This window comes from Stomoxys calcitrans, chromosome 2, assembly GCF_963082655.1.
Source record: "Stomoxys calcitrans chromosome 2, idStoCalc2.1, whole genome shotgun sequence".
Lineage (NCBI taxonomy): Eukaryota > Metazoa > Arthropoda > Insecta > Diptera > Muscidae > Stomoxys > Stomoxys calcitrans.
The window spans coordinates 160401632-160428979 of record NC_081553.1 but is presented as its reverse complement, the minus strand read 5'-3'; the positions used below and the strand labels follow the sequence as shown (position 1 = coordinate 160428979).

Below are 27348 nucleotides of genomic sequence, written 5' to 3'. Positions count from 1 at the left end.
ATACATTCAGGGCCAAGGCACTCAGTGGCCGCTCCATACCCCAAACCAGACATGATTGTTGGCTATGGAAATATGGGGCTCAAATGAAAGATATTTGGGAGTAGAGCTCGAGTGTTATATCAACCAACTGTCTAGGGGACGTCCCACTCCCATCACAACCTATAAATAGGACGTTTTTGCTTACCATTACAAAGAAAGTGATGCATGATGTCGATAGTTTTTAAGACACACTCCCCAAACCGGAAATATCTGCTGACTATTGCAATAAGGGGCTCAAATGAAAGATGTTTGTGATTAGAAAACGAATTTGATATCCAACTTTGGGGCAAATTGTTTAGCCCATTAAACCAACCGCAATATGTAGTTCAAATAAATGATATTTGAACCTAAATCGGACATACATATATATCGACCATGGCAATATGGGGCTCAAATGAAAGGTATTTGGGTGTAGAGCACTAAGTTTATACCCACATTTAGGACCACGGTTCTGGGGATCTACACCACCCCTAAATCAACCAACCACCACCCACTCTGGGGCTCTTCCCACTCCCATAATCCCAATTAGAACATTGGGCTCTAATAAAGTCTAACATCCATACTACAATAAATGACCCTTAAACCTCCGAGTGAATTCATATACCAAAAAAGATTATATGGGATTCACATAAAGGTTTTTACTTTGTTATACTATAAGTCAAGCGACATACATATACCACTTTCGTAGCACGGTATTTTACTAAAAGCTCTTTAATTGACGAAAATAATTATTCAATGGATAATTTTGTTCTATATATTGTAAAAGAATGCGAGGAGGAGCGAGCCCTCTTCAGCTAGTATATATATAAAGGGTGATTTTTTTGAGGTTAGGATTTTCATGCATTAGTATTTGACAGATCACGTGGGATTTCAGACATGGTGTCAAAGAGAAAGATGCTCAGTATGCTTTGACATTTCATCATGAATAGACTTACTAACGAGCAACGCTTGCAAATCATTGAATTTTATTACCAAAATCAGTGTTCGGTTCGAAATGGGTTCATTCACCGTAACGTTGCGTCCAACAGCATCTTTGAAAAAATACGGTCCAATGATTCCACCAGAGTACAAACCACACCAAACAGTGCATTTTTCGGGATGCATGGGCAGTTCTTGAACGGCTTCTGGTTGCTCTTCACTCCAAATGCGGCAATTTTGCTTATTTACGTAGCCATTCAACCAGAAATGAGCCTCATCGCTGAACAAAATTTGTCGATAAAAAAGCGGATTTTCTGCCAACTTTTCTAGGGCCCATTCACTGAAAATGATTTGCAAGCGTTGCTCGTTAGTAAGTCTATTCATGATGAAATGTCAAAGCATACTGAGCATCTTTCTCTTTGACACCATGTCTGAAATCCCACGTGATCTGTCAAATACTAATGCATGAAAATCCTAACCTCAAAAAAATCACCCTTTACATATGTTCAGACATATCCAAATAAGGTCCAATTTGGAATGATTAAAAAGAGTCTACTCCAATTAACTTTTTTGAATTTCACCAAATTTGCCATTTATTGACTTTAGACTGCTAATCATTGCACCAATCTATATAAGAGTAACCTGCCTATATAAATCAACTTAACCTGCCTATATAAATCAAATGATTTGCAACAAGTGGAGTTTCTCCAAATACATTTCGGTTTAAATGGAACCTATAGATATAGTGGTGATATTTTTTTCTTAACAATCAAATAGGCATGAATAAAATATTTGTCTAAAAATTTTAAGAAAATTGAATTGCCAGCATACGATATACACCCATATTATGCTCATGACACTAAATACAACATTTTTTAAGGTAGAACAAAGGCGTACATTCCAGCATTGATCAAAGGCTGATTGATTCGGAATTCATTAGCAGAATGTTGCAAAGTTAAAAAGCATGCACACATGTCGAAAATGTATGTTCTTCATGACTTTTGTTGTTATTCCACGAATCAATTTGCATTAAACCCGAGAAAAAAAACTTACTTGTTCGATGTTCAATAATCACTGAAGTGGAAGCGGAAATTATGCCAACCTATTGTTAATGACGTTTTCTCGAGATTTCTATGAACATGGTGGTTAACTACCCATATATCAACTGTGGGGGTGCAAACACATAATCGTTTAATGTTTACATATTCAAATTGCAGAGGACAAAAAAATAAGGGCAAGAACAACGTCAATCAAAAGAAGAGTAAAATAACAATCATATTAATAATAGTCCCTTAATAACTACTAAATTTTTTCTTTTTGAGCGTGCTCTTTAATTACAATTAACGTTTGCTTAAATTTACAAAAGCAATCCAGATAACATTATGTTATCTCACTTTGGACAGACCAATTATGGATGTTTTTTTTTTCACAAAACAATGAATATTAAATTCACAGAAATTAATTTAATGCGTGATATTCAAATTCAAAAGGTCAAACTGGGAAATAGGTTTATCTGGTATCTATTTCAATGCAACTATTCATACACATACAATTGCTTTTGGAGTATAGCCATGCTTTTATAACCACTACCCATTTTGTCATTGCGTTTGCAACACCTCGAAACATCCAAATCCGACCCTATAAAGTATATATATATTCTTGATCAGCGTAAAAATTTAAGACCATCTAGCCATGTCCGTCCGTCTGTCTGTTGAAAACAGTCTTTATTTTATGTCGATCTAGCTATATCCGTCTGTCTGTCGAAAGCACGCTAACTTCCGAAGGAGTAAAGCTAGCCTCTTGAAATTTTCCACATATACTTCTTATTAGTGAAAGTCAGTTGAAAATTTAAATGGGCCATATCGGTCTATGTTTTGATATAGCTGCCATATAAACCGATCTTGGGTGTTGACTTCTTGAGCCTCTAGAGTGCGCAATCCTTATCCGATTGGATTGCACGACGTGTTTTGTTATGATATCCAACAACTATGCCAAGTATGGTTCAAATCGGTCCATTACATGATATCGCTGTCATATAAACATATCTTGGGTCTTGATTTCTTGAGCCTCTATAGGGCGCAATTCTTATCCGATTAGAATGAAATTTTGCACGACGTGTTTTGTTATGATATCCAACAACTGTGCCAAGTATGGTTAAAATCGCTCGACAACCTAATGAAGCTGTCATATAAACAGATCTTGGGTCTTGACTTCTTGACCCTCTAGAGTGCACAACTCTTTTCCGATTGGAATGAAATTTTGCACGACGTGTTTTGTTATGATATCCAACAACTATGCCAACTATGTTTCAACTCGGTTCATAACCTGATATAGCTGTCATATTAACCGATCTGTGGTCTTGACTTCTTGAGCTTCTGGAGGGAGCAATTCCTACCCGATTTTACTGAAATTTTGCTGACGTATTTTATTCTTACTTTCAACAACTGTGTCAAATAAGGTTCAAATCGGTTTATAACCTGATATAGCTGCCATATAAACCGATCTGGGATCTTGACTTCTTGAACCTCTAGAGTTCACAATTATTATCCCATTTGGCTGAATTTTTGTACGACAGATCCTCTCATGACCATCAACATACGTGTTTAGTATGGTCTGAATAGGATTGTATCCCTATTCAAATTGGCTGACATTTTACACAGGTCTTTAACATATAATTTAATTGTGGTCCAAACCGGACCATATCTTGATATCGCTCTTATAGCAGAGCAAATCTTTTCTTATATCCTTTTTTGCCTAAGAAGAACTCGACAAATGCGATCCATGGTGGAGGGTTCATTTAATGCCCGATGTCGCCGAAATTAGGGACATTGAGTTGTGTTGAACCCTTCGACATTTTTCTGCAATTTGGCCCAAATCGGTCCAGATTTGGATATAGCTGCCATATAGGACGATCTCCCGATTAAAGGTTGTGGGTCCATAAAAGGTGAATTTACTATCCGATTTCGGGACAGTGAGTTTTGTTAGGGCCCTCGACATCTTTCTGCGATATGGCCCAGATCGGTTCAGATTTGGATATAGCTGTCATATAGACCGATCTCTCGATATAAGGTTTTGGGCCCATAAAAGGCGAATTTTGTGCCGAAATTTGATACAGTGAGTTTGGCCCAAATCGGTCCAAATTTGGATATAGCTGTCATATAGACCGATATCTCGATTTGAAGCTTTGGCGCCATAAAAGATATTGCACTTAAAACCCAAATACTTAACCCTAGGGTGGACGAACCTGTTTTTTCTACATTTTTGAACAAACGTAGTCTGGCCAGATCAAAACTCTAAAAGATCTTTCAATGTTTTTTTTTTTTTTTATTTTTTAAAAAATGTTTTAATATTAACTAATTTTTATCTAAGTGGAGATATAGTAAAAACAAGTAAAAGCGTGCTAAGTTCGGCCGGGCCGAATCTTATATACCCTCCACCATGGATCGCATTTGTCGACTTCTTTTCCCGCCATCTCTTCTTAGGCAAAAAAGGATATAAGAAAAGAGTTGCTCTGCTATTAAAACGATATCAAGATATGGTCCGGTTCGGACCACAATTAAATTATATGTTGGAGACCTGTGTAAAATTTCAGCCAATTCGTATAAGAATTGCGTCCATTGGGGCTCACGAAGTAAAATAGAGAGAACGATTTATATGGGATCTGCATCGGGCTATAGAACGATTCAGACCATTATAAACACGTTTGTTGATGGTCATGAGAGGATCCGTCGTACAAAATTTCAGGCATATCGGATAATAATTGCGACCTCTAGGGGTCAAGGAGTCAAGATCCCAGATCGGTTTATATGGCAGCTATATCAGGTTATGAACCGATTTGAACCTTATTTGACACAGTTGTTGAAAGTAAAAATAAAATACGTCATGCAAAATTTCAGCCAAATCGGATAGGAATTGCGCCCTCTAGAAGCTCAAGAAGTCAAATCCCCAGATCTGTTTATATGACAGCTATATCAGTTTATGAACCGATTTCAACCATACTTGGCACAGTTGTTGGATATAACAACGAAATACTTCGTGCAAAAATTCATTCAAATCGGATAAGAATTGTGCCCTCTAGAGGCTCAAGAAGTCAAGACGCAAGATCGGTTTATATGGCAGCTATATCAGGTTATGGACCGATTTAAACCATACTTGGCACAGTTGTTGGGTATCATAACAAAACACGTCGTGCAAAATTTCATTTCAATCGGATAAGAATTGCGCACTCTAGAGGCTCAAGAAGTCAAGACCCAAGATCGGCTTATATGGCAGCTATATCAGGTTATGAACCGATTTGAACCATACTTGGCACAGTTGTTGGATATCATAACAGAACACGTCGTGCAAAATTTCATTCCAATCGGATAAGAATTGCGCACGCTAGAGGCTCAAGAAGTCAAGACCCAAGATCGGTTTATATGGCAGCTATATCAGGTTATGGACCGATTTGAACCATACTTGGCACAGTTATTGGATATCATAGCAAAACACGTCGTGCAAAATTTCATTCCAATCGGATAAGAATTGCGCACTCCAGAGGCTCAAGAAGTCAAGACCCAAGATCGGTTTATATGGCAGCTATATCAAAACATAGACCGATATGGCCCATTTACAATACCAACCGACCTACACTAATAAGAAGTATTTGTTCAAAATTTCAAGCGGCTAGCTTTACTCCTTCGGAAGTTAGCGTGCTTTCGACAGACAGACGGACGGACGGACGGACGGACGGACGGACGGACGGACGGACGGACAGACGGACAGACGGACGGACATGGCTAGATCGACATAAAATTTCACGACGATCAAGAATATATATACTTTATGGGGTCTCAGACGAATATTTCGAGTAGTTACAAACAGAATGACGAAATTAGTATACCCCCCATCTTATGGTGGAGGGTATAAAAACAACATAAATCTGAGAAAATTAAAGCTTGTAGGGGCCGCAGAAGACTTACCGGGATATTGAATCCATATCAGTTTATAGACTAATTTGGAAAATACTTATCATTGATATTGGAAGTCATAACAATACATTCGTGCAAAATTGCACACAAATCAACTAACAATTGCGGATTGGGACTTAAGATACTAAATCGGAACATTTATGTGGGTGCTATATCAGGTTAATGACCTTTTTGGACCGCACTTGGCACGGTTATTAAAAGTTCTTAAAGAACATTTCGTGCAAATTTTCAGTTAAATTGGACAACAACGGCGGATTCTAGAAGCTTAAGAAATAAAATCGGGAGATCGGTTTATATGGGGCTTTATCCAAATACGAACCTATTAGGCAATGCTTAACGACCTTCATCAGCAAGAAGTCACTGCTCACAATTTCTAGCGGATATCTTTGTTCGTTCGACTGCTATTGTGATTTCCACTATCCTATAGTGGTGGGTATAAAAACATTTTTTATTTTTATTTTCAAGTTTTTTGCCTGTAAGGACGAAGATCATTAAAATTCACAATTTTTGTTTATTTCTCTTTCGAGACGAGCTCAATGATCGGAGACTTTCTTTGCAAATGGAAAAGGAAAGCCAGAGATAACAACACACACCAACCACTATGTGACGCGTTTCGTCTTTGTTTAGAAGACTTTTCAACCATATTAGGTTTGATGGCTTCTGGAGCCGTGCGTTGGTATGTTGTATTTGAATCGTTTTTATTGCGAAAACACCTCCATGATACAATTACCACATTAAGCACGCTAGACAACCCTGTCTATTAGCTGTACTTTTCCCAATGCATGAGTTTTCAAGTAATGAAATTTTTTTTTTTCTGCGACAATTACACTACTTCCATGGTACACATGACAGTCTGTGCATCTGTTGGTAATTGTTTTGATGGCTTCCAACGCTAGACAACGGCAACGTCTCTCGCTGTTGCACCGTGTGCGCAGGTTCGAAACACGGCCGGGCTCTGCAGAATTTGTTCACTTTCAAGTTTTTGCTTGTTAGGGCGAAGATCATTAAATTTCACAACTTTTGTTTGCTTCTCTTTCGAGACGAGCTCAATGATCGGAAATTTTCTTTGCAAATGGAAAAGGAAAGCCAGAGATAGGAACACACACCAACCACTATGGGTGCGTGTCGTCTTTGGTTAGAAGACCTTTCAACCATATTGGGTGGATGATTTTAAACATTTTTCTTTTTCAATTTACTTAGAACCCTTCATTTCACTTAACAGTTAAGTTTCCTTTTCATAAAAATGTTTAATGAATTGTAGGAAACCATAAAAGTCAAAATTAGTCTGGTCACACCAATCGGCGCTTCCTTGGAAGAAAGAGCCATTGAAATTTAAAGTTGGTATATATGCACATTTTGTAGAGATGATGTTCATAATGATCAGTACATGATATTTACAACGCCCGATCACAAAATCATCGCCACACTTTGTCAATATTGTCAACAACGCCTCTTTACGATAATGACACCGTTGGTATATGATTTTGCAAGTGCAGTGTGTAGACTATATATAACGCTGGAGCTAAGTTTAGAATTATAAACTTCAATTCTATTCAATTAGAATTATTAAAAACCAAACATTTTTTTAAAACTTTCCTCACTATGGGTGCTTTACCAACTATCGCTTGATATTCCTTAAGTATATAAAGGTTACCCGATTTCGCTGAAAATGAGAACAGTAAGTTTTGTTAGACCCCTCGCCATACGTGTCAAGCTTGGTCGAGATAAGACGATATTGGAATATACATAGCTGTCATATGGACCGATCTCCCGATTTAAGGTCATGGGCTCATAAAAGTTCCTCTTATAATATTTTGGATACAGCTGCAATTTAGAACGCTTTTATGATTAAAGACCTTAGATCCCTAAAAAATGAATTTGTGACCCGATTTCTACAAAATTGGGAACAGTAAATTGTTTTGTACTCTTCGACATCCTTGCCCGATGTTGTCGAGATCAGGCCATAATTTCGTATCATAATCCAGTAATTAACGAGCCCCGCACTCATTTATTTATATGTGTAGGAGTTTTTTTCTCTTTTTTATTTAAGTTACAAAATTAAAATCAGTTCTTTTTTTTTTCATTCACAACGTTACAATAAGCACACAAAATTTATTTGATAATAATCACAAAAAAATATATATAATAATTAAGTTCGCTAATCTTAGCTTATGTAGATATATATCATTTATTTGTACAGCAAGGCAGTTATATAGGCGACTAGAGCTAAAACCATACTGTTCTTTCAATCATTTGCATTTCAAGGCAAAGTCAGTGCATATGCACTTAAATTTTAGTGTTATACTGCTACCTGCATTTAAGTATATAAACAAAATGTTTCATACAGAACCCTAGCTAAAAGTTCAGTGAACATATGAAAGCCGCCACAGCAACGAAAAAGAAACAAATCATAAGTGTTTGGCAGACAATAACTGGCCATGGATAGCAACAAATAGACTAGCATAATAGACATATAACAAAAAGAACATCAGCAAAGCAACAGAGAATTCTTAGGTCCTCATGTACCATCGGACATTAAGGTGGTTCTTATTGTTAGAATCATTAGATTGAATATTACAGACAAAATAGATGATTAATATAAAATGATAAATTTGTAAATACATAAATGAAACAATAAAAAGATATATCAAAAAATAAAATAAAAAAATAGAGTAAAAATACATAAATTTCCAACATTCCCCCGCACAAAGAACAACTGTTCTTTACAAAGTTAAATAAGGGGTTTGAGGTGTTTTATTCGGTTTTTCTCGAGATCACCGTGCTATGCCCGACTCACAGCAACTCATTTTTGTTAATTTGTAGTTACTTGAAAATTATCTTTAATAGGAAGAAGTGCGATTTTTGAAACTGGTCTCTTGTATGTTTTTCCATTTGAGAAAACTGAAACAACACGTACTCGACCATCTGAACCCGGATGTACTTCAGAAATGCGAGCCAAGGGCCACTGGCCAGGGGGTAAACGCTCATCAAACACTAGAACCAGGTCTCCAACTTCAAGATTGTTTTGTGGTTTAAGCCATTTTGGTCGCGATTGAAGACGGTTCACAAACTCACTAACCCAACGCTTCCAGAACTGTTGTTTTAGTCTTTCAACCACTTTCCATCGAGTGAGACGGTCAATTGAGCAATCAAGGAGGTTTTCGTCTGGGATTGATAAGATAGGCTCACCCACAATGAAATGTGCTGGTGTTAGAGCGGTGCAATCATTGGGATCAGGAGATAATGGGCACAAGGGTCGTGAATTCAGGCATCCTTCAATTTGGGCTAGCAGAGTTGTGAGCTCTTCAAAGGTTAAAATACGGTTCTCCATGGTTCTTCTTAAGTGGTGTTTGGTTGACTTCACCCCTGCTTCCCATAACCCGCCAAAATTGGGGGAGGCTGGTGGTATGAAGTGCCATTTCGTTCCATTGTTTGCCAGTATTTCATAGAGCTCTTCTGGAACCGAATCACGACTTCTCCGCTGCAGAATCTTTAACTCTTTATTTGCCCCAATGAAATTTGTACCACAATCAGAGTACAAGTCCGTACACACTCCACGGCGAGAGGTGAATCTTCGAAAAGCAGCTATAAATGAATCCGTAGACAAACTTGTAACTGCTTCCAGATGCAGAGCTTTCGTTACCATGCAAATGAAGAGACATATGTAACCCTTCGTCGTGACAGAATTGCGAGCGGTTGACTGTTTTATAGTGATTGGTCCCGCATAGTCTACTCCACTATGTTTGAATGGGCGTGTTGGCTGCAGGCGAACGGTTGGAAGGTCACCCATTATTTGCTCAGCTGTTTTTGCTTTATACCTGAAGCACGTTACACATTTCCTTTGCACCTGTTTAGCTATATTACGGGCCGATATAATCCAAAATTTCCGCGTTGCATATGCCTGCATCTGAGTAAGTCCGCCATGAAGCGTCTTCACATGAGCATCTGAAAGAATCAAGCGAGAAAGAGGATTGTGTTTGGATAATAAGATAGGATGCTTATATTCATAGTTAAACTTAGCTTTCTGTAATCGACCTCCAACCCTGAGAATTCCATTTTCGTCAATAAATGGACACAGCTTTGCAATTCCGCTGGCCTTCGATAACTCATATCCCTTCTGCAGGCAAGTAAGTTCATCATCAAAATCCACACGTTGAGACAAAAATATTAATAGATTCAGTGCACCATCTAATTCTTTCGTTTTAAGATAACCAAACATTCGATGTTGTGTTGCTGTTTTAATGTTATGGTAGAATCTTAATATAACTGCAGTGATTCGCACCAGTCGTGTCAATGAAGCGAATTTACTGAGCAATTCAGGATAATCAGGTGTTGTCACGAGATTGATAACAATTTTTTGTTTCCGTTTTTCTAGATCAGTTTCGTACGAGCTAGTAGGTTGTGGAGGCCATTCAGATTGAGAAAGAAGTAGCCATTCAGGCCCGGACCACCACAGTTCGTGGTTCACCAATTCTGTAGCTGGGATGCCTCGAGAAGCACAATCGGCAGGGTTATCGTGCGTTGATACATAAAACCACTCAGAAATATTGGTATATCGCTGAATATCGGCCACCCGATTGCCAACGAAGACATTCCATTTCGCTGATTCGCCCCTTATCCAACATAGGGCTGTAATGCTGTCAGTCCAGTAAAATATTTTACTAATTTCGCGATCCAGCTGATTCTTAATTTTGTGCATAAGCTTTGCCAAAAGATTAGCTCCACACAACTCCAACTTGGGTATCGACAAAACTTTTAAGGGGGCGACTTTAGTCTTCGACTGCAAAAGATGTACGGTAGGCTTCTCATTACATAGAACTTTTGCATAGACAGCAGCAGCAAAAGCAGTCTGTGAAGCATCACAGAAGCCGTGTAGCTCAATTCTGCTATATTTGAAGCATCCAATCCAGCGCGGAATCCTAATGCGCTCTAAATTTATCAATTCGGCGATGTATTTAGTCCAATAAGTTTGAATAGCAAAAGGAACCCTGTCCTTCCAATCAATACCTTCCAACCAAAGTTTCTGAAAGGTGGCCTTAGCGTTAATAGTAACTGGCGCCAACCAGCCTAAAGGATCATAGAGTTTCGAAGCGTCTGATAGAAGGCTGCTCTTTGTAACTTCATCTTGACTTTGGAAGTTGACCTTGAATGTAAAAGAGTCGCCTCTGATGTCCCAGGCTAGTCCTAGAGCCTTGACTAAATTCTGCTCTTCAAAAGCGATCAAATCCACCTTCTCTCTGAATTCGTCGGGTATATGTTCCATAAGTTCGGTTGAGTTTGAGGTCCACTTTCTCAAATTGAAACCACCCGAAGCCAATAATTTTACCAATCTTTCCTGAAGACTCTTTGCCTCGCCTATAGTGTCAGCACCAGAAATGACATCATCTACGTAAGTATCCGTCTTCACAATGTCACACGCCTCGGGATATGTGTGATATTCGTCCTTAGCCAGTTGATGTAATACTCTAATTGAGAGATAGGGAGCAGGGCTGGTACCGTATGTCACGGTCTGTAGTTCATAAATATTTATGGACGAGTCTGCCCCACGCCACAAAATTTGTTGGTAAGGTTGATGGCGATCTATTACCTTGATCTGTCGAAACATTTTTTCCAAATCAGAACGGAAACCGATTTTATATCGCCTCCAACGAGTTATAATCGTAGGTAAGTCATTTTGAAGGGCAGGCCCAGAACACAACTCATCATTAAGTGAGGAATATGGTGGCCTCTTGCTGCTTCCGTCAAATACAACACGAAGTTTGGTGGTGGAACTGCTCTCCCTTAAAACACCGTGATGTGGCAGAAAGTAACCGTGTTGTCGGAGAGCCTGGGGATAAATTCCAATGTTTCTCATGTGCCCTAAAGACTCATATTCTGCCATGAAACTCCTGTATTGCAGAGCCAAACCGTTGTCTCGATCGAAGCGGTCTTCCATACTTTTCAGTCTTTTAAGTGCAAGAAAATCAGTATGACTGAACTTAGGAGCCTCCTTCCCATATAACTCAGACTTAAAAGGTAGCGCCACCGTATATCTACCGTCCTTTCCACGACTGTAAGTTCTCCTGAAGTATTCTTCACACAAATTATCCTCTTGCGTAGATGCTCTCTTTTCCACCAATTCTTCTTGCTCCCAAAATGCCTTCAGCAAACTATCCAGAGAACACATGTTCACATTCACATCAAAGGAAAAACCTGGGGAAGCTGTTGGACCAGAAACAACCCAACCAAAATGAGAAAGCTGAAGAAATATACCCTTTTTAAATTTCCTCTGCTGTGGGAGTAATATGTCGCCATATAGGTCACCACCGATCAATAAATCAATTTTATCATTACCATAAAATTGAGGATCGGCTAAGTGATAGCCTTCCAAATCTGGCAACTGACATCGACCAATAGGACCTGGATGATAAGATGTCAGTGATGGCATCACAAATGCATTGCTCTCAAGTCTGAACCCTTTCTCATATGAAGAAATGAGACAAAAGTTGACATAGCTCCGAACAACGATGGACTCCCCTCCTATTCCATTAATACGAACATGGGTACTACTCCTCCTGAGTCCTAAAAGCTGGGCCGCACTCTCCGTGATTAAAGTAGCCTGGGCACCCTGATCCAAAATCGCTCGTAGAGTAAAATCCCCGAAATGGGTCTGAACTATGACACGCACCGTGGCAAGCAGTACATTTGGCATGACAATCGAATTCAATACGGACAAGTGGCAGTTAAGGTCTGGGGTGGCTGACTCGACAACATCAGCAATATCAGCTGATGCAGCAGAAGTGGAAGCAGACGAAGAACTCGCCAACTGCCTGTCATTGGAGAACTCATTGTGCACTATCGTGTGGTGAGGCAGTTGGCAAATATGACAACGAGTATGTAAACGACAATCCTTAGAAAAATGGCCAACATTCAAACAATTCCTACAAATATTCTTGGAAAAAATTAAGTCGCGCTTAGCCGTGGAGGACTGAGCAGCAAATTGGAAACACTTATACAAAAGATGTCTTTTCCCACAGCAAGGACAGTTGTCATCATGACTTGATACCAAATGAACCCTCCGTGTCTGCAAAGGCCTGAAAGAGTTATTAAAAGGTTTCACAGTGGGCCTAACCATAGACAGATCATGGTCGTTAACAGACTCCAACGTACGGAACGTGGTTTCCAAAAATAAAAATAGCTCCTCAAGCTTAGGTATCTCCGTCGATGCCTTCAATGACCGTTCCCACTCCTTACAGGTCTGAATATCCAGTTTAGAAACAGTTATATGGATGAGAATAGGACCCCAATTCCCACAATCTATCTGCAATGTAGTAAAAAGAGCAATACACGTCCTAGTCGAATCAAGAATATTCTTTATGCTATCACATGAACCATCAGATTTCCTAATATCAAATAGCTTCCGGAAAATCGTATCAGAAATCTTCCTTTTATTATGATATCTTCTAGTAAGAGCTGACCAAGCCAGCTGGTAACTTGTATCAGAAGCAGGATAGTCGTTCACAATGGACAATGGTGTATCTTTGCACGAACCCTTTAGATAATAATACTTCTGAACATCAGACAGACCCTGGTTGTTGTGTACCACTGAAACAAACATATCTCTATAGGATATCCAATCCAAATAATTTCCAGAAAAAACCGGGATATCTATCTTGGGAAGGCGAACATCATTCAAAGAACTATCACCTCTATGGGACGAAGCATGAAACGTACTAGAATGTAGGGTAGGCGAAATAGTGGCATTAAATTCAACCATAGCATCCAGCAATTTACCTTTGGCTATCATAAAATCATGACAAAAAGCAAAATAAACATCCTCAGACAAATATGGAACATCACTTGTCGAAATTGAACTGTCGCGAATATAATCGTATATCCTCTCATGGTTGCTTTCGAACAATCTATTTATTTCCTCAATCTTATCCAAAACGGTCTGCGATATTCCACGGGTTCTAGAAATAGTGGGCAGTTTCTCATATTCATCCATAAAACGAGACAACCTCGTAATTAGTAGACGTTGGTCCTCTATAGCTCGGTCAAGATCCGGCATTGTGTCACAAAGTAATCAATTAGTTGCTTGTCTCTTAATTAAATTTAATTTACTTCTTGCCTTTTTATCTTTTTATATAAAGTTATATGTTTCTTCTTTTCATATAGGAAATATGTCTATAACTTTCCCGGGTTTCGGCACCAAATTTAATGTAGGAGTTTTTTTCTCTTTTTTATTTAAGTTACAAAATTAAAATCAGTTCTTTTTTTTTTCATTCACAACGCACAGTGGGCCAAATGGCAAAAAAATTGGAAATAAGTCTACAACTTTTTATCTGTTGATTTTAGCCATACAAAATGTTCTAGACATTTGTAGAGGAGGACATAGGCTTTCAGAAAAGTGCTGTTGTTGGTCCATATCTTTAATACAGGGTGAGCTACAGGGTGTCAAAGTTGACCACTTTTGACTTCTCCAAGCTTCTGGGGGCCATAACTTTTGATCTACTCAACCGATTTACATGATTTAGGACTCTAGAGAAAGAGCTTGACAAGATCTAAAAAACTTATGCATAAAGTACCATGCCATCGTGTACTGTTAAGGAGTTATGAATTGTTTAATTTTAAAATATGAAAATTTGGCCTTGGTTTTTTTCAGTGTTTTTTTAATAACTCCGTCAATTTTAAAGCTATAAACTTCATACTTCACACAAATTATGCCAGCATATGTGTGCATAAAATACAAAAGGAATCACGTGAATATCTTTGGCGGTTTAAAAATGGCATCGTTTTCAATATGAAAAATATTTTTTTTGTCAAAAAATTGCAAAATTTTTCAAAAAAGATACTCCCATTTCCTTTAAGTTTTCGCAAACTTTGGCCATCAAAGCATTATCATTTCTTTCCATTTTCACAAAGTCGAGGTATTAAGAAAAGTTTTAAGTGCTAATTTGGCTAATTTCGATATCAAACAACACCGTTATCTTAAGACCAAAATGGCCAATTTTTTTACTAAACTTCAAAAGTTTCTCACTGGAAAAAAAGTTCCACGGGGATTTTTTCGCTTTTTTTGAACTTAAATGAAAGCTTAAAATGTTCCCAACATTTTAAGGTATGTCTCGCCATATCCTAGCCATAAATGAGATCGTAGCGATCAAAATACTGAAAAAAGTCAATTTTCAAGTAGTGCTATATTCATTGCTAAAAAACAAGTATTACGTCACATTTTATTGCAAAGATGTTAAATAAACTTTTATTTGGTAACACTTCTTCTACAAAACACAAAAAGAATCATGGAAATATCTCTATTCTATTCCATTTTATGGAACCGGCAATAAAAAAGTCAATTTTTCAAAAAAGTCGAATTTCCCAAATTTTGTTTTTGTTGTCCTAATTGCACATGACACACTATAGCCATATTTACGCAACATACCTTATCGTAAAGGAAATTTTCATACCTTTCCAACGATGTATAAAACATTTCTCAACTCGGATTCTATCTACTCTAAAATTCATTTACACTTCATTAAACTCTATATAAAAATGTCTATTTGTGAAATGGAACCTTATATGGGGCCTACACTAAAACATTGATAGATTTGCCCAGGGTTTACAATACAAATGTGTTAGAATAAAAAAAGGTCTCCTGCCAAAGTTTAAAAAAATTGGAATAAAAATATGTGTTTTAGAGCGAAAACACTTCGCATCGGCGTGCGTTTGTATAGTACCTACATCTATTTTTAATGTAAGCTGATGATTTTTGAATAAAAAGTAACCTAGAAATATACCTGCATATATATATATATTTGTGTTAAGATTTGATGCAGACAAATGTTACCTGTTTCGCTATGTCGAATTCCCAGGAAATCCACCGTATCAATGAATGTGAAAAAACCTACCCATAAAAAATTCATTGTCATTTTTTTTAACCAAATTCGAGTCCAGGTAAATAATTATAGAAGAGTAAGTAAAAAGAGGCACTTTGGACCCCTTTTTACGATTGCGTCTGATACCTGAAATGGGTCATTAATTGTGAATATATTGCATAAATATTTGAACAAAATCCAAATTTTCTTCATTATATTTTGTAGAGGCGTAAAGGACATTTATAAGTTATGGAAGTCATACTGAAGTATTCCACTCTTTCGAAAATTGTATGGGACATCAAAAATGATTCCAAATCATACACGGAGTCATTTAAGGAACTTGTTTACACTTTGGACCACATATATGGAATAAGGCTAAATAAAGACGCTTTAGACAAACTTGAAAAATTCTACAAATCATTTGAGAGAAGGTTGCCAGAATGTTCATTCGCAAAAATCAAGTTTTTCAAAATGTATGAGAAGTGGCTGAAATCGGATCTACTTATTGAAATTAAACCGCTGATTCCCGGCCGGCCTAGCAAAGCATACGACGAAGTTACGGAGAAAACCAAAAAGAAAAAACAAGAGGAACTATTGGCGGCACATCCGCCAAATTTAATAAAAGATACGTTCAAAACAGCATTGTTAAAAACACAACCAAAAAATGTTGGACGAATTGTCGATGTTTTACCATTAGCATCTCCGAAAAGGGTAAAGAGAATGGTAGAAAGTATTCCAACTCCAAAATCGACTACAGAATTCACGGAGGAAGATGCACTGGCCCTGATTTTGAACCTAGGCCTCTCAAGAAACAAATACTCAACAATGAGGAAGGCTCTTCGTGAAAAAGGATGGGGTTGTTTACCCTCAAAACATAAATTGTACAACACCAGGACGAAAATGGTGCCATCAAATATATACGTGGACGAATTAAAAGCAAGAGTGAAACTTGCTGATCTTGTTGAAAATACAGCTGTTAGAATTATTTCTAATTTTACTGAAGAACAGTTGAACACATGTAATAATTCCGAAGTGGTTTTGATCAGCAAATGGGGTTGTGATGGATCATCTGGATTTTCCGAATATAAGCAACAAACAGAAATAGATACCAACTTCGCATCAATTTTCATGGCATCATTAGTACCATTGAGAATGAGATTGTACAAGGACCAATCTTCATCATCGAAAGAAAATGCATTTCAAGATATATGGATAAATAGAACACCTGGGTCAAAATATTTATGTCGCCCAATTCGGTTTGAGTATACAAAGGAAGACCGGAACACAACACGATCTTTGGTGAACGAAATAAAGGAAGAAATTGCTGCATTACCCATGATTGTTATAAACCAATTGGGAAGAAATATAAAAGTTTCGTTTCAACTACAACTCACTATGATCGATGGAAAGGTGGCAAACGCATTAACTGGCGTTATGTCCAATTGGAGATGCAATATTTGTGGCAAGAAGAATGGGCAATTCGAGGACAAGTCTGATGAAAATTTAGTAAACGAAAATGCGCTCAATTTCGGTATTTCGCCCCTGCACTGTAGAATTCGATTCATGGAGTATTGTTTGCATTTATCGTATGACCTTAAATATCGGACTAGCCCTGGAAACCGCGATGTCTCTGCTAGAAACAACCAAGATCTTCACAAAATGAGGCAGGAAGAGAAGAATCGAATCCAGTTGGAGTTTAAACAAAAGGGACTTATAATAGATAAACCTCTTTACGGATACGGAAGCACAAATGATGGCAACTCGGCAAGGCGGTTTTTTGAGGACCCCGTATCGACATCTAAAATAACCGGTCTTGATGAACACTTGCTAAGACGATTCAAAGTGATTTTGGCTGTAATCAATAGCAAAAAGATGATAAATTCAACCAAATTTGAAGCTTATAGTAATGACACAAAAAACATTTTATCTGATTTATATTCGTGGAAAGCTTTAACACCGACAGTACATAAAGTCTTACATCATGGCAAGGAAATTGTGGAATACAACATACTTCCGTTAGGAGAACTTACAGAAGAAGCTCAGGAATCCCGTAATAGAGATGTTAAACAGTTCCGGCTTTTCAATACCCGAAAGAGCACCAAATTTAACCAAAATTATGATTTACTTCAATATTTATTGTTATCGTCTGATCCGGTACTATACAGCATCAGAACTAAATGGCTACCAAAAATATGTGACGATATAGATAAGGACGATCCCGATGCCATTCAAATTAAAGAGCTTTTAAATTTTGATACCTTAGATTATTTGGTAGAGAATAAAATCAAATAATACAAAACTAAAATGCTTTTTTATTTTGGGAGTAGCTAATATACATATAAACGCACGCCGATGCGAAGTGTTTTCGCTCTAAAACACATATTTTTATTCCAATTTTTTTAAACTTTGGCAGGAGACCTTTTTTTATTCTAACACATTTGTATTGTAAACCCTGGGCAAATCTATCAATGTTTTAGTGTAGGCCCCATATAAGGTTCCATTTCACAAATAGACATTTTTATATAGAGTTTAATGAAGTGTAAATGAATTTTAGAGTAGATAGAATCCGAGTTGAGAAATGTTTTATACATTGTTGGAAAGGTATGAAAATTTCCTTTACGATAAGGTATGTTGCGTAAATATGGCTATAGTGTGTCATGTGCAATTAGGACAACAAAAACAAAATTTGGGAAATTCGACTTTTTTGAAAAATTGACTTTTTTATTGCCGGTTCCATAAAATGGAATAGAATAGAGATATTTCCATGATTCTTTTTGTGTTTTGTAGAAGAAGTGTTACCAAATAAAAGTTTATTTAACATCTTTGCAATAAAATGTGACGTAATACTTGTTTTTTAGCAATGAATATAGCACTACTTGAAAATTGACTTTTTTCAGTATTTTGATCGCTACGATCTCATTTATGGCTAGGATATGGCGAGACATACCTTAAAATGTTGGGAACATTTTAAGCTTTCATTTAAGTTCAAAAAAAGCGAAAAAATCCCCGTGGAACTTTTTTTCCAGTGAGAAACTTTTGAAGTTTAGTAAAAAAATTGGCCATTTTGGTCTTAAGATAACGGTGTTGTTTGATATCGAAATTAGCCAAATTAGCACTTAAAACTTTTCTTAATACCTCGACTTTGTGAAAATGGAAAGAAATGATAATGCTTTGATGGCCAAAGTTTGCGAAAACTTAAAGGAAATGGGAGTATCTTTTTTGAAAAATTTTGCAATTTTTTGACAAAAAAAATATTTTTCATATTGAAAACGATGCCATTTTTAAACCGCCAAAGATATTCACGTGATTCCTTTTGTATTTTATGCACACATATGCTGGCATAATTTGTGTGAAGTATGAAGTTTATAGCTTTAAAATTGACGGAGTTATTAAAAAAACACTGAAAAAAACCAAGGCCAAATTTTCATATTTTAAAATTAAACAATTCATAACTCCTTAACAGTACACGATGGCATGGTACTTTATGCATAAGTTTTTTAGATCTTGTCAAGCTCTTTCTCTAGAGTCCTAAATCATGTAAATCGGTTGAGTAGATCAAAAGTTATGGCCCCCAGAAGCTTGGAGAAGTCAAAAGTGGTCAACTTTGACACCCTGTAGCTCACCCTGTATTAAAGATATGGACCAACAACAGCACTTTTCTGAAAGCCTATGTCCTCCTCTACAAATGTCTAGAACATTTTGTATGGCTAAAATCAACAGATAAAAAGTTGTAGACTTATTTCCAATTTTTTTGCCATTTGGCCCACTGTGCAACGTTACAATAAGCACACAAAATTTATTTGATAATAATCACAAAAAAATATATATAATAATTAAGTTCGCTAATCTTAGCTTATGTAGATATATATCATTTATTTGTACAGCAAGGCAGTTATATAGGCGACTAGAGCTAAAACCAGACTGTTCTTTCAATCATTTGCATTTCAAGGCAAAGTCAGTGCATATGCACTTAAATTTTAGTGTTATACTGCTACCTGCATTTAAGTATATAAACAAAATGTTTCATACAGAACCCTAGCTAAAAGTTCAGTGAACATATGAAAGCCGCCACAGCAACGAAAAAGAAACAAATCATAAGTGTTTGGCAGACAATAACTGGCCATGGATAGCAACAAATAGACTAGCATAATAGACATATAACAAAAAGAACATCAGCAAAGCAACAGAGAATTCTTAGGTCCTCATGTACCATCGGACATTAAGGTGGTTCTTATTGTTAGAATCATTAGATTGAATATTACAGACAAAATAGATGATTAATATAAAATGATAAATTTGTAAATACATAAATGAAACAATAAAAAGATATATCAAAAAATAAAATAAAAAAAATAGAGTAAAAATACATAAATTTCCAACAATATGATCTTGGAAAAAACATTTAAACGCACTGAAATTGCTTTTAATTGAGAAACTTGCGTTTTTCCCACTGTCACAAATAATCGATCAAGTAGAAATTTAATAAATACAATGGTTTTTTTCTTGTTTTTTAAACCACACACTGAGTAAATATTATCCTTATCATCTTAACAGTACCGCGCAAAGTTCTTAAGGACCGATACGAGACTGCACCAGAACCGGATGAGCCACAACAAAGTGAATTGGATTTAGACCAAGATGAACTATACGATGAAGACCAATTCTATAAAGAGGGAGAAGCCATACCACCTGCCCCCAAGCTACAGGGAGCTATACCAAACGCAGCCTACCCATTCGATTTTAATATGCGTTCCAATGAGCCTACCACAACAATGACAACACATATACTATCGCATAACGACAACACATTGGAAGGTAAGTAGTTTAAAATATTCACAACTTGCATTTAAGCTCAGAATTTATTGTTTGTATTTACACAACATAATTATACATAAGTATGCACTCATGCGCTGATCCCATGTGCTGTACCATGTTCCCATTTACTCAGTTCACACATAGAAAATTAAATAGCAAACGGAAGTATTGGGTTGCCCAAAAAGTAATTGCAGATTTTTCATATAGTCGGCGTTGACAAATTTTTTCACAGCTTGTGACTCTGTAACTGCATTCTTTCTTCTGTCAGTTATCAGCTGTGACTTTTAGCTTGCTTTAGAAAAAAAGTGTAACAAAAGTATATTTGATTAAAGTTCATCCTAAGTTTTATTAAAAATGCATTTACTTTCTTTTAAAAAATCCGCAATTACTTTTTGGGCAACCCAATAAATATAATTCAGTTTAGATAAATATTAAACAAAAAATACTTGATGCAAATACATACTATATTGCTTCATACAAAGAAAGCATGAAGTCTTCCACTGTCACTAGCCTCTAATAACACACTATTGCTAGTCGATTTCAACTCCTATTAAATATACCCTCTCTAATATGCTGGAGGTAAACTTACTTCGGCATTCTACTTGCAACGACTGGAAATACTGGTTAAAAACCACGTTAAATATATGTATATCTGTAGACATTTGACAAAACTATAGAATTTTGCAGGAATTTTTTTATAATCGGTGCTTTACAATTTGAGAAATTTAAGAAAAAAATGTTTGTTTAAATATTTTCAATTTTGCACCTTTGGTATTAACATATATAATGGTTGGTCAAATTGGGGTTTTTTGCAGCATATATATGTAGTTTCCTTTAAAACATGAAAAAGGAAACAACACCTACTGGAAGAAAAACAAGTAAAAAGGCTTTAAGTTCGGCCGGGCCGAAATTTAGATACCCTCTACCTCTGGTATATATGTAAACCACATTTCGCCATCCGGTGAAAAATGCATAATATATGCACCCATAGCAGCTATATCGAAAATTTAAATGGATAAATCGGTCTTACTGCAGCTTTATCCAAATCTAGACCGATATGGGCCAAATTGAAGAGGGGTCACGAAAGACCTAACATAACTCACTGTCCCAAATTTTTGGCGAAATCGGACAATAAATGTGTCTTTTATGGGCACAAAAATTTAAATGGATAAATCGGTCTTATGGCAGCTTTATCCAAAACTGGACCGATCTGGGCCAAATTGAAGAGGGGTGAGAAAGACCTAACATACCTCACTGTCCCAAATTTTTGGCGAAATCGGACAACAAATGTGTCTTTTATGGGCCCAAAACCTTAAATCGAGAGATCGGTCTATATGGCAGCTATATACAAATCTGTGCCAATCTGAGCCAAATTGAAGAAGAATGTCGAAGGGTCTAACACAACTCACTGTCCCAAATTTTGGCGAAATCGGACAATCAATGCGCCTTTTGTAGGCCCAAGACCTTAAAGAGAAAGATCGGTCTATATGGCAGCTATATCCAAATATAGACCGATCGGCGCCAAACTGAAGAAGAATGTCGAATGGCTTAATGCAACTCACTGTACCAAATTTCAGCCAAATCGGATAATAAATGTGACTTTTATGGGCGTAAGACCCTAAATCGGAGGATCGGTCTATATGGGCGCTATATCAAGATATAGTCCGATACAGCCAATCCTTGAACTTAACCTGCTTAGGGACAAAACAAGAATGTGTGCAAAGTATCATCTCAATACATTTATATTTAAAGACTGTAGCGTGATTTCAAAAGACAGACGGACGGATATGTCTAGACCGTCTTACATATTTAGGACGATCAAGAATATAAATGCTTTATAGGGTCGGAAAATGTCATTACGATGTGTTGCAAACGGAATGACAAATGAATACACCCCATCCTTCGGTGGTGGTATATATATGAAAAAAAAAAAATAGTGAAATATCTAGGACAAATCGAAGAGAACTGTCGAGCTGTCGACTGTCCCGAATTTCGGCGAAATCAGACAATAAATGCGCTTTTTAAGGGCCCAAAACCTTAAATCGAGAGATCGGTCTATATGACAGCTATATTCAAATCTGATCCGATCTGAGCCAAACTGAAGAATAATGTTGAAGGGGTTAAATGTGACTTTTATGGCTCTAATACCCTAAAGGGACGGATCGGATTGGTAGATAGGTAGATAGATGAACCTGATAGCGACCGGAGACATGCAACAAATAACATGAGACTGAAGGTGTATAACAGTTGTGGGGTTGGGGAATCAGAAGACGACTCTGCAGATGTTGCTGAACACTTGTCTGAGTAGCGATCGACCTCATCTCTAAAGTCAGGCGTATAGCAGGAGACTGGGAATCCTCCGACCACAATCCAAACAGAGGGGAAAGAAGCAGCAGCTAGTGAAGCATCTATGAAAGAATCGTCCACACCGCAAGTATCCTGTGTCCTGAGGAAGAGTGTTTCCAATGCTTTCCCAATTGCCCCTGGATGCAAAAGGAAATTCATCATGACATGATCGAACGAATCTTATAGCATTGAACTCCTGGCGGACTCAGAAGACGAGGCTAACGCAACAGTGGTGGAAGTTCTGAATTCTGACTATGGTCCGGTTTCTGCAGATATATCTCCACCATTGTAACGCTGCTTTGGCGGCACTTGATTGGGATTTGATGTGTTTCTTATCCAGGAAACATGGCTGTACGAAGGAGAATTTAAGAACTCACAAAAAAACTATTTTATCATAGTATGCATTAGGGTGATCACTTTTTCACAACCCATATCCGAGCATCATATTTTGATAAGTTTTTATTTCGGATTGCATAAAATCTTATATTTAAGATAATTGATAAAAAAAACCTCACTCGCAAAATGATTTTGAAATTTTTATTTTGGGCAATTTTTTGAACACCGTGTAAGCAGTTAAGTAATTGAACATAAGCTTTAGAGCCATATGTATGTAAGGTTATCCTTGTTGTGGCAGGAGCTATATAAGTATTGCATAACTTTGATCGAACTCTCATAGTACTGGATGGATATTCATATTTTTGCAGTGTGTCTTCAAGTATTTGAGAGCTTTTGAGTAGTCATTCAGAGCTACATATAGTTCTTCAAAATCTTCAGCACGAAACAATTGACTATTGAACTAATGATCAGCCCATGAGTAAGAAATTAATGAGCAGATATTGCGCAACCTGTTCCGGGTTTCAGGTATCAAAATAAACACAAGAAAAGCTAGAATGGCACGAGAGTTTCAGCCTGCATTGCAGATGTTTGGTATCTGATTAAACTTTACAAAAGGGAATCCACTCCTTTTAATGAATTGACGGAGGACACGGGTGAGGTGGTGGAGAAACGTCATACCGTCTCTCTAGCCGCCTGTTTCCTTAGTCTGAGTTTTACCATTTCAGAAGGCTGCTTTCAATTCACCATAATTGCTCATCACTTCCTGCACAAAGAAGTACTCGATCTAGTCGATTCATAGAGCTCATCAACCATGATAACGCGAAGAACATGATTCAGCACATGGTGCTGGCAACTAATGAACTTGGAGGTGGGTTGAATTTTCTCTTCGAACATTTGTTGCAGTCAAACTGTTTTTTGTCGGTATTCACGTTTTTTGTATCGGCAAAAATCATCACAACTGGTCCTCACAGTTTGAGATTATCTAACACATTCTAGAGTCCTTCTAGATTGAGCTTTTCCATCATTTAATTAACCAATCAGTCAGTCACGCTAGTCAAGATTCAATATTGGTTTATATGACAGCTATATCAGGTTATGAACCGATTTGAATCATACTTAACGCAGTTTTTGGAAGTCATAAAAAAACACCACATGCTAAGTTTCAGCCAAATTGGACAAGAATTGCGCCCTCTAAAAGCTCAAGAAGTCAAGATCGGATTATATGGCAACTATATCAAAACATGGACCGATATGGTCCATTTACAATCCCAACCAACCTACTCTAATAAGAAGTATTTATGCAGATTTTCAAGCGGCTAGCTTTGGTCCTTCGAAAGTAAGCGTGCTTTCGACAGACAGACGGACGGACGACAGACAGACGGACGTCGATCTAGCCATCGACTTAAAATGTCATGACGATCAAGAATATATATACGAATATTTCGAGGAGTTACAAACAGAATGACGAAATTGGTATACCCCCATCATATGGTAGAGGGTATACAAATTAAAAAAATTATAAATTCAAAGTGGTTTGTGCGTGACCTTTTTTAATATATCATACTATAACAAGTAAGAGCGTGCTAAGTTCGGCCAGGCCGAATCTAATATACCCTTCACCATTGATCGCATTTGTCGAGTTCTATGCGCGGTATCTCTTTTTAGACAAACATAGAATATTGAATAAGAACTGTTATGCTATTGGAGCTATATCAAGTTGTAGTCCGATTCGGACCATACCGATTTACGTCATACTTATCACAGCTATTGGGAGTCATAAAAAAACACCTCGTGCAAAATTTCAGCCAAATCGGATGAGAATTGCGCGCTTTATTGGCTCGCGAAGTCAAGCCCTAAGATCGGTTTATATGACAGCTATACCAGATTATGAACCGATTTGAATCATACGTAACACAGTTGTTGGAAGTGATATCAAAACACTACGTGAAAAATTTCAGTAATATCGGATAAGAATGGCGGCGTCTAGACGCTCAAGAAGATAAGATCCAAGATCGGTTTATATGGCAGCTATATCAAAACATGGACCGATTTGGCCCATTTACAATCCCTACCGACCTACACTAATAAAAAATATTTCTGCAAAATTTCAAGCGGCTAGCTTTACTCCTTCAAAAGTTAGCGTGCTTTCGACAGACAGACGGACGGCCGGACGGACTTGGCTAGATCGATTTAAATTGACATGACGATCAAGAATATATATACTTTATGAGGTCTTAGACACATATTTCGAGGTGTTACAAACAGAATGACGAAATTAGTATACCTCCATCCTATGGTGGAGGGTATAAATAGTCTATTGATACCGGGGTTGCGGGGTCTGACCCACGACTCCGACCCCCGATCGGGGTATTATGTTGGTGTCGGAGAGCGTTTCGGAGTCGGGGCAGCATGTTCAGCTTCGAACCGCCCTCCATGTCTGGCTCAATAGTCCGACTCTGAGTTCAGTCTCAAAACCTTCTGAGTTAGGGAGCACTTTTATTAGTACTTCCGTTTGCATTTAAGCTAAAGATATAACGATAAATATTACAAGTTCATGTTCACTTTTCAAGAATCGGTTCCTGCCTTATTTTCGTAATTCCACTTAGCTGACTAACTGCCGCCTCACAAGAGAAACCACACAACTGGATATATTGCGGTCCCTATCGATCGAATTTAAGAGCATAGCAAATTAGCATCCTTTCAAATATCCATTTAGTTCAAAATGCATGCGGTTTATGTACAATTGCAGTGGAATTAAATTTGTTGCTTTGTAGCTTCACATTAACCCTAAATGACGCTCTTACACAAACGCACAACACACACCACCATATCTGGATGAACACTTTACCTTTAATTGAAAATGTATTGATCGAGAGTGATTAAAACATTTTCATTAATATTGCGCACATCTTCTGCATTGAGGTTAATAAGGCGGTGGGTAACTGAAGCACGGGCCCCTTTTAGTTCCCTCCCGGCCCACTAGCACACTAGGACCCAGCAGAGGTGTGCTAAATGTAAATGTATTCTCCGCGGAAAACGTGGCCACAATCGAATAATGCGGAAAATATAGAAAAAGGAAAATAAAACCTTTCGATGGAGCATTACTTTCAGGCTATCCACTGATGGAAGTAATAGCTGTATCGAAGGCATATCATTGTTCCAAGCATTGTGGCTGAGCGTGTGGCGGGGGTAGGGCTTTTGTTGAGCAACTCAACAACTTCCGAAACTGCGCCATGGCGTTCAATTTGTTTAATTCAATATTGGTATGAATAAATAAAGAGCGATGCAATAAACAACCTGGTGGCGTACAAGTACAAGTTTACGGATGAGGCTGGCTGGTAGTGCCCTTCGATATTAATTCCCCGGCCATTGATTGAACGCGAACAAGTAAAGGAAAGGTGAACTTAACAACGAGAAAAAAGTACCAGAGTGTAAACGATGGTAATTTGTTTTTAATGCGAAAACAACTTCAACAAATTGAAATAAATAATTCAAAACATTTCAAAACTCTGCTTCGCCAGTTGCCAGGCAGGCAAACAGGCAATGCCACTTTCCGGCCAAATACAACTGCCACGAATTTACCAAAGCATGGGCATAGCATCCAAGGGTGAACACAATTCAATCTGTGGGCGGCGGATGTTTGCCTCATATGGATGAAAACATGACGTTCCCATTAGAGGCTCTTCTCCGAATTTTGCCAATTTGGGAATCATATTTGAAACTTCTCAACAAATCGACATCGATTATTTTCTAAATGTGTCCTAACACAGAACAGAACGAGGCCAGAGAAAGAGAAACTGCAAATATTTTCTTTTTCAAGGTTGAAAGAGTCCTCTGAAAAATACCGTTTTCTTGATTAAACTTTTAAATAACATTCTTGCCTCATCTTGTTTGGTTATGGATGATATAAGTACAAAATAGTGGTGTAGGGTATAAATATCGACAGATTCTAAAAAACTACGCAAAAATTAATAAATTATCCCATAAACGAAATTTCATACAAGCAAACTCCCTTTGCGATAAGCAAGGGTCTTTGTTTATGGTAAAATTGGAAGATTTCTGTTTGCTATGAA

The 27348-nt window shown here is 37.4% G+C and overlaps 1 protein-coding gene across 4 annotated transcripts in view; it reads left to right on the top strand.

The window, feature by feature from the left end:
* Positions 1–27348, top strand: part of LOC106082814 (protein eva-1) — a 421699-nt gene that overhangs the window by 358978 nt on the left and 35373 nt on the right. For all 4 annotated transcript variants that reach the window (XM_059362193.1, XM_059362192.1, XM_059362195.1 and 1 more), the window contains one exon: positions 20333–20593. In XM_059362193.1, coding sequence (XP_059218176.1) covers positions 20333–20593 — 261 coding nt within the window. The remainder of the gene's footprint in view (positions 1–20332; positions 20594–27348) is intronic.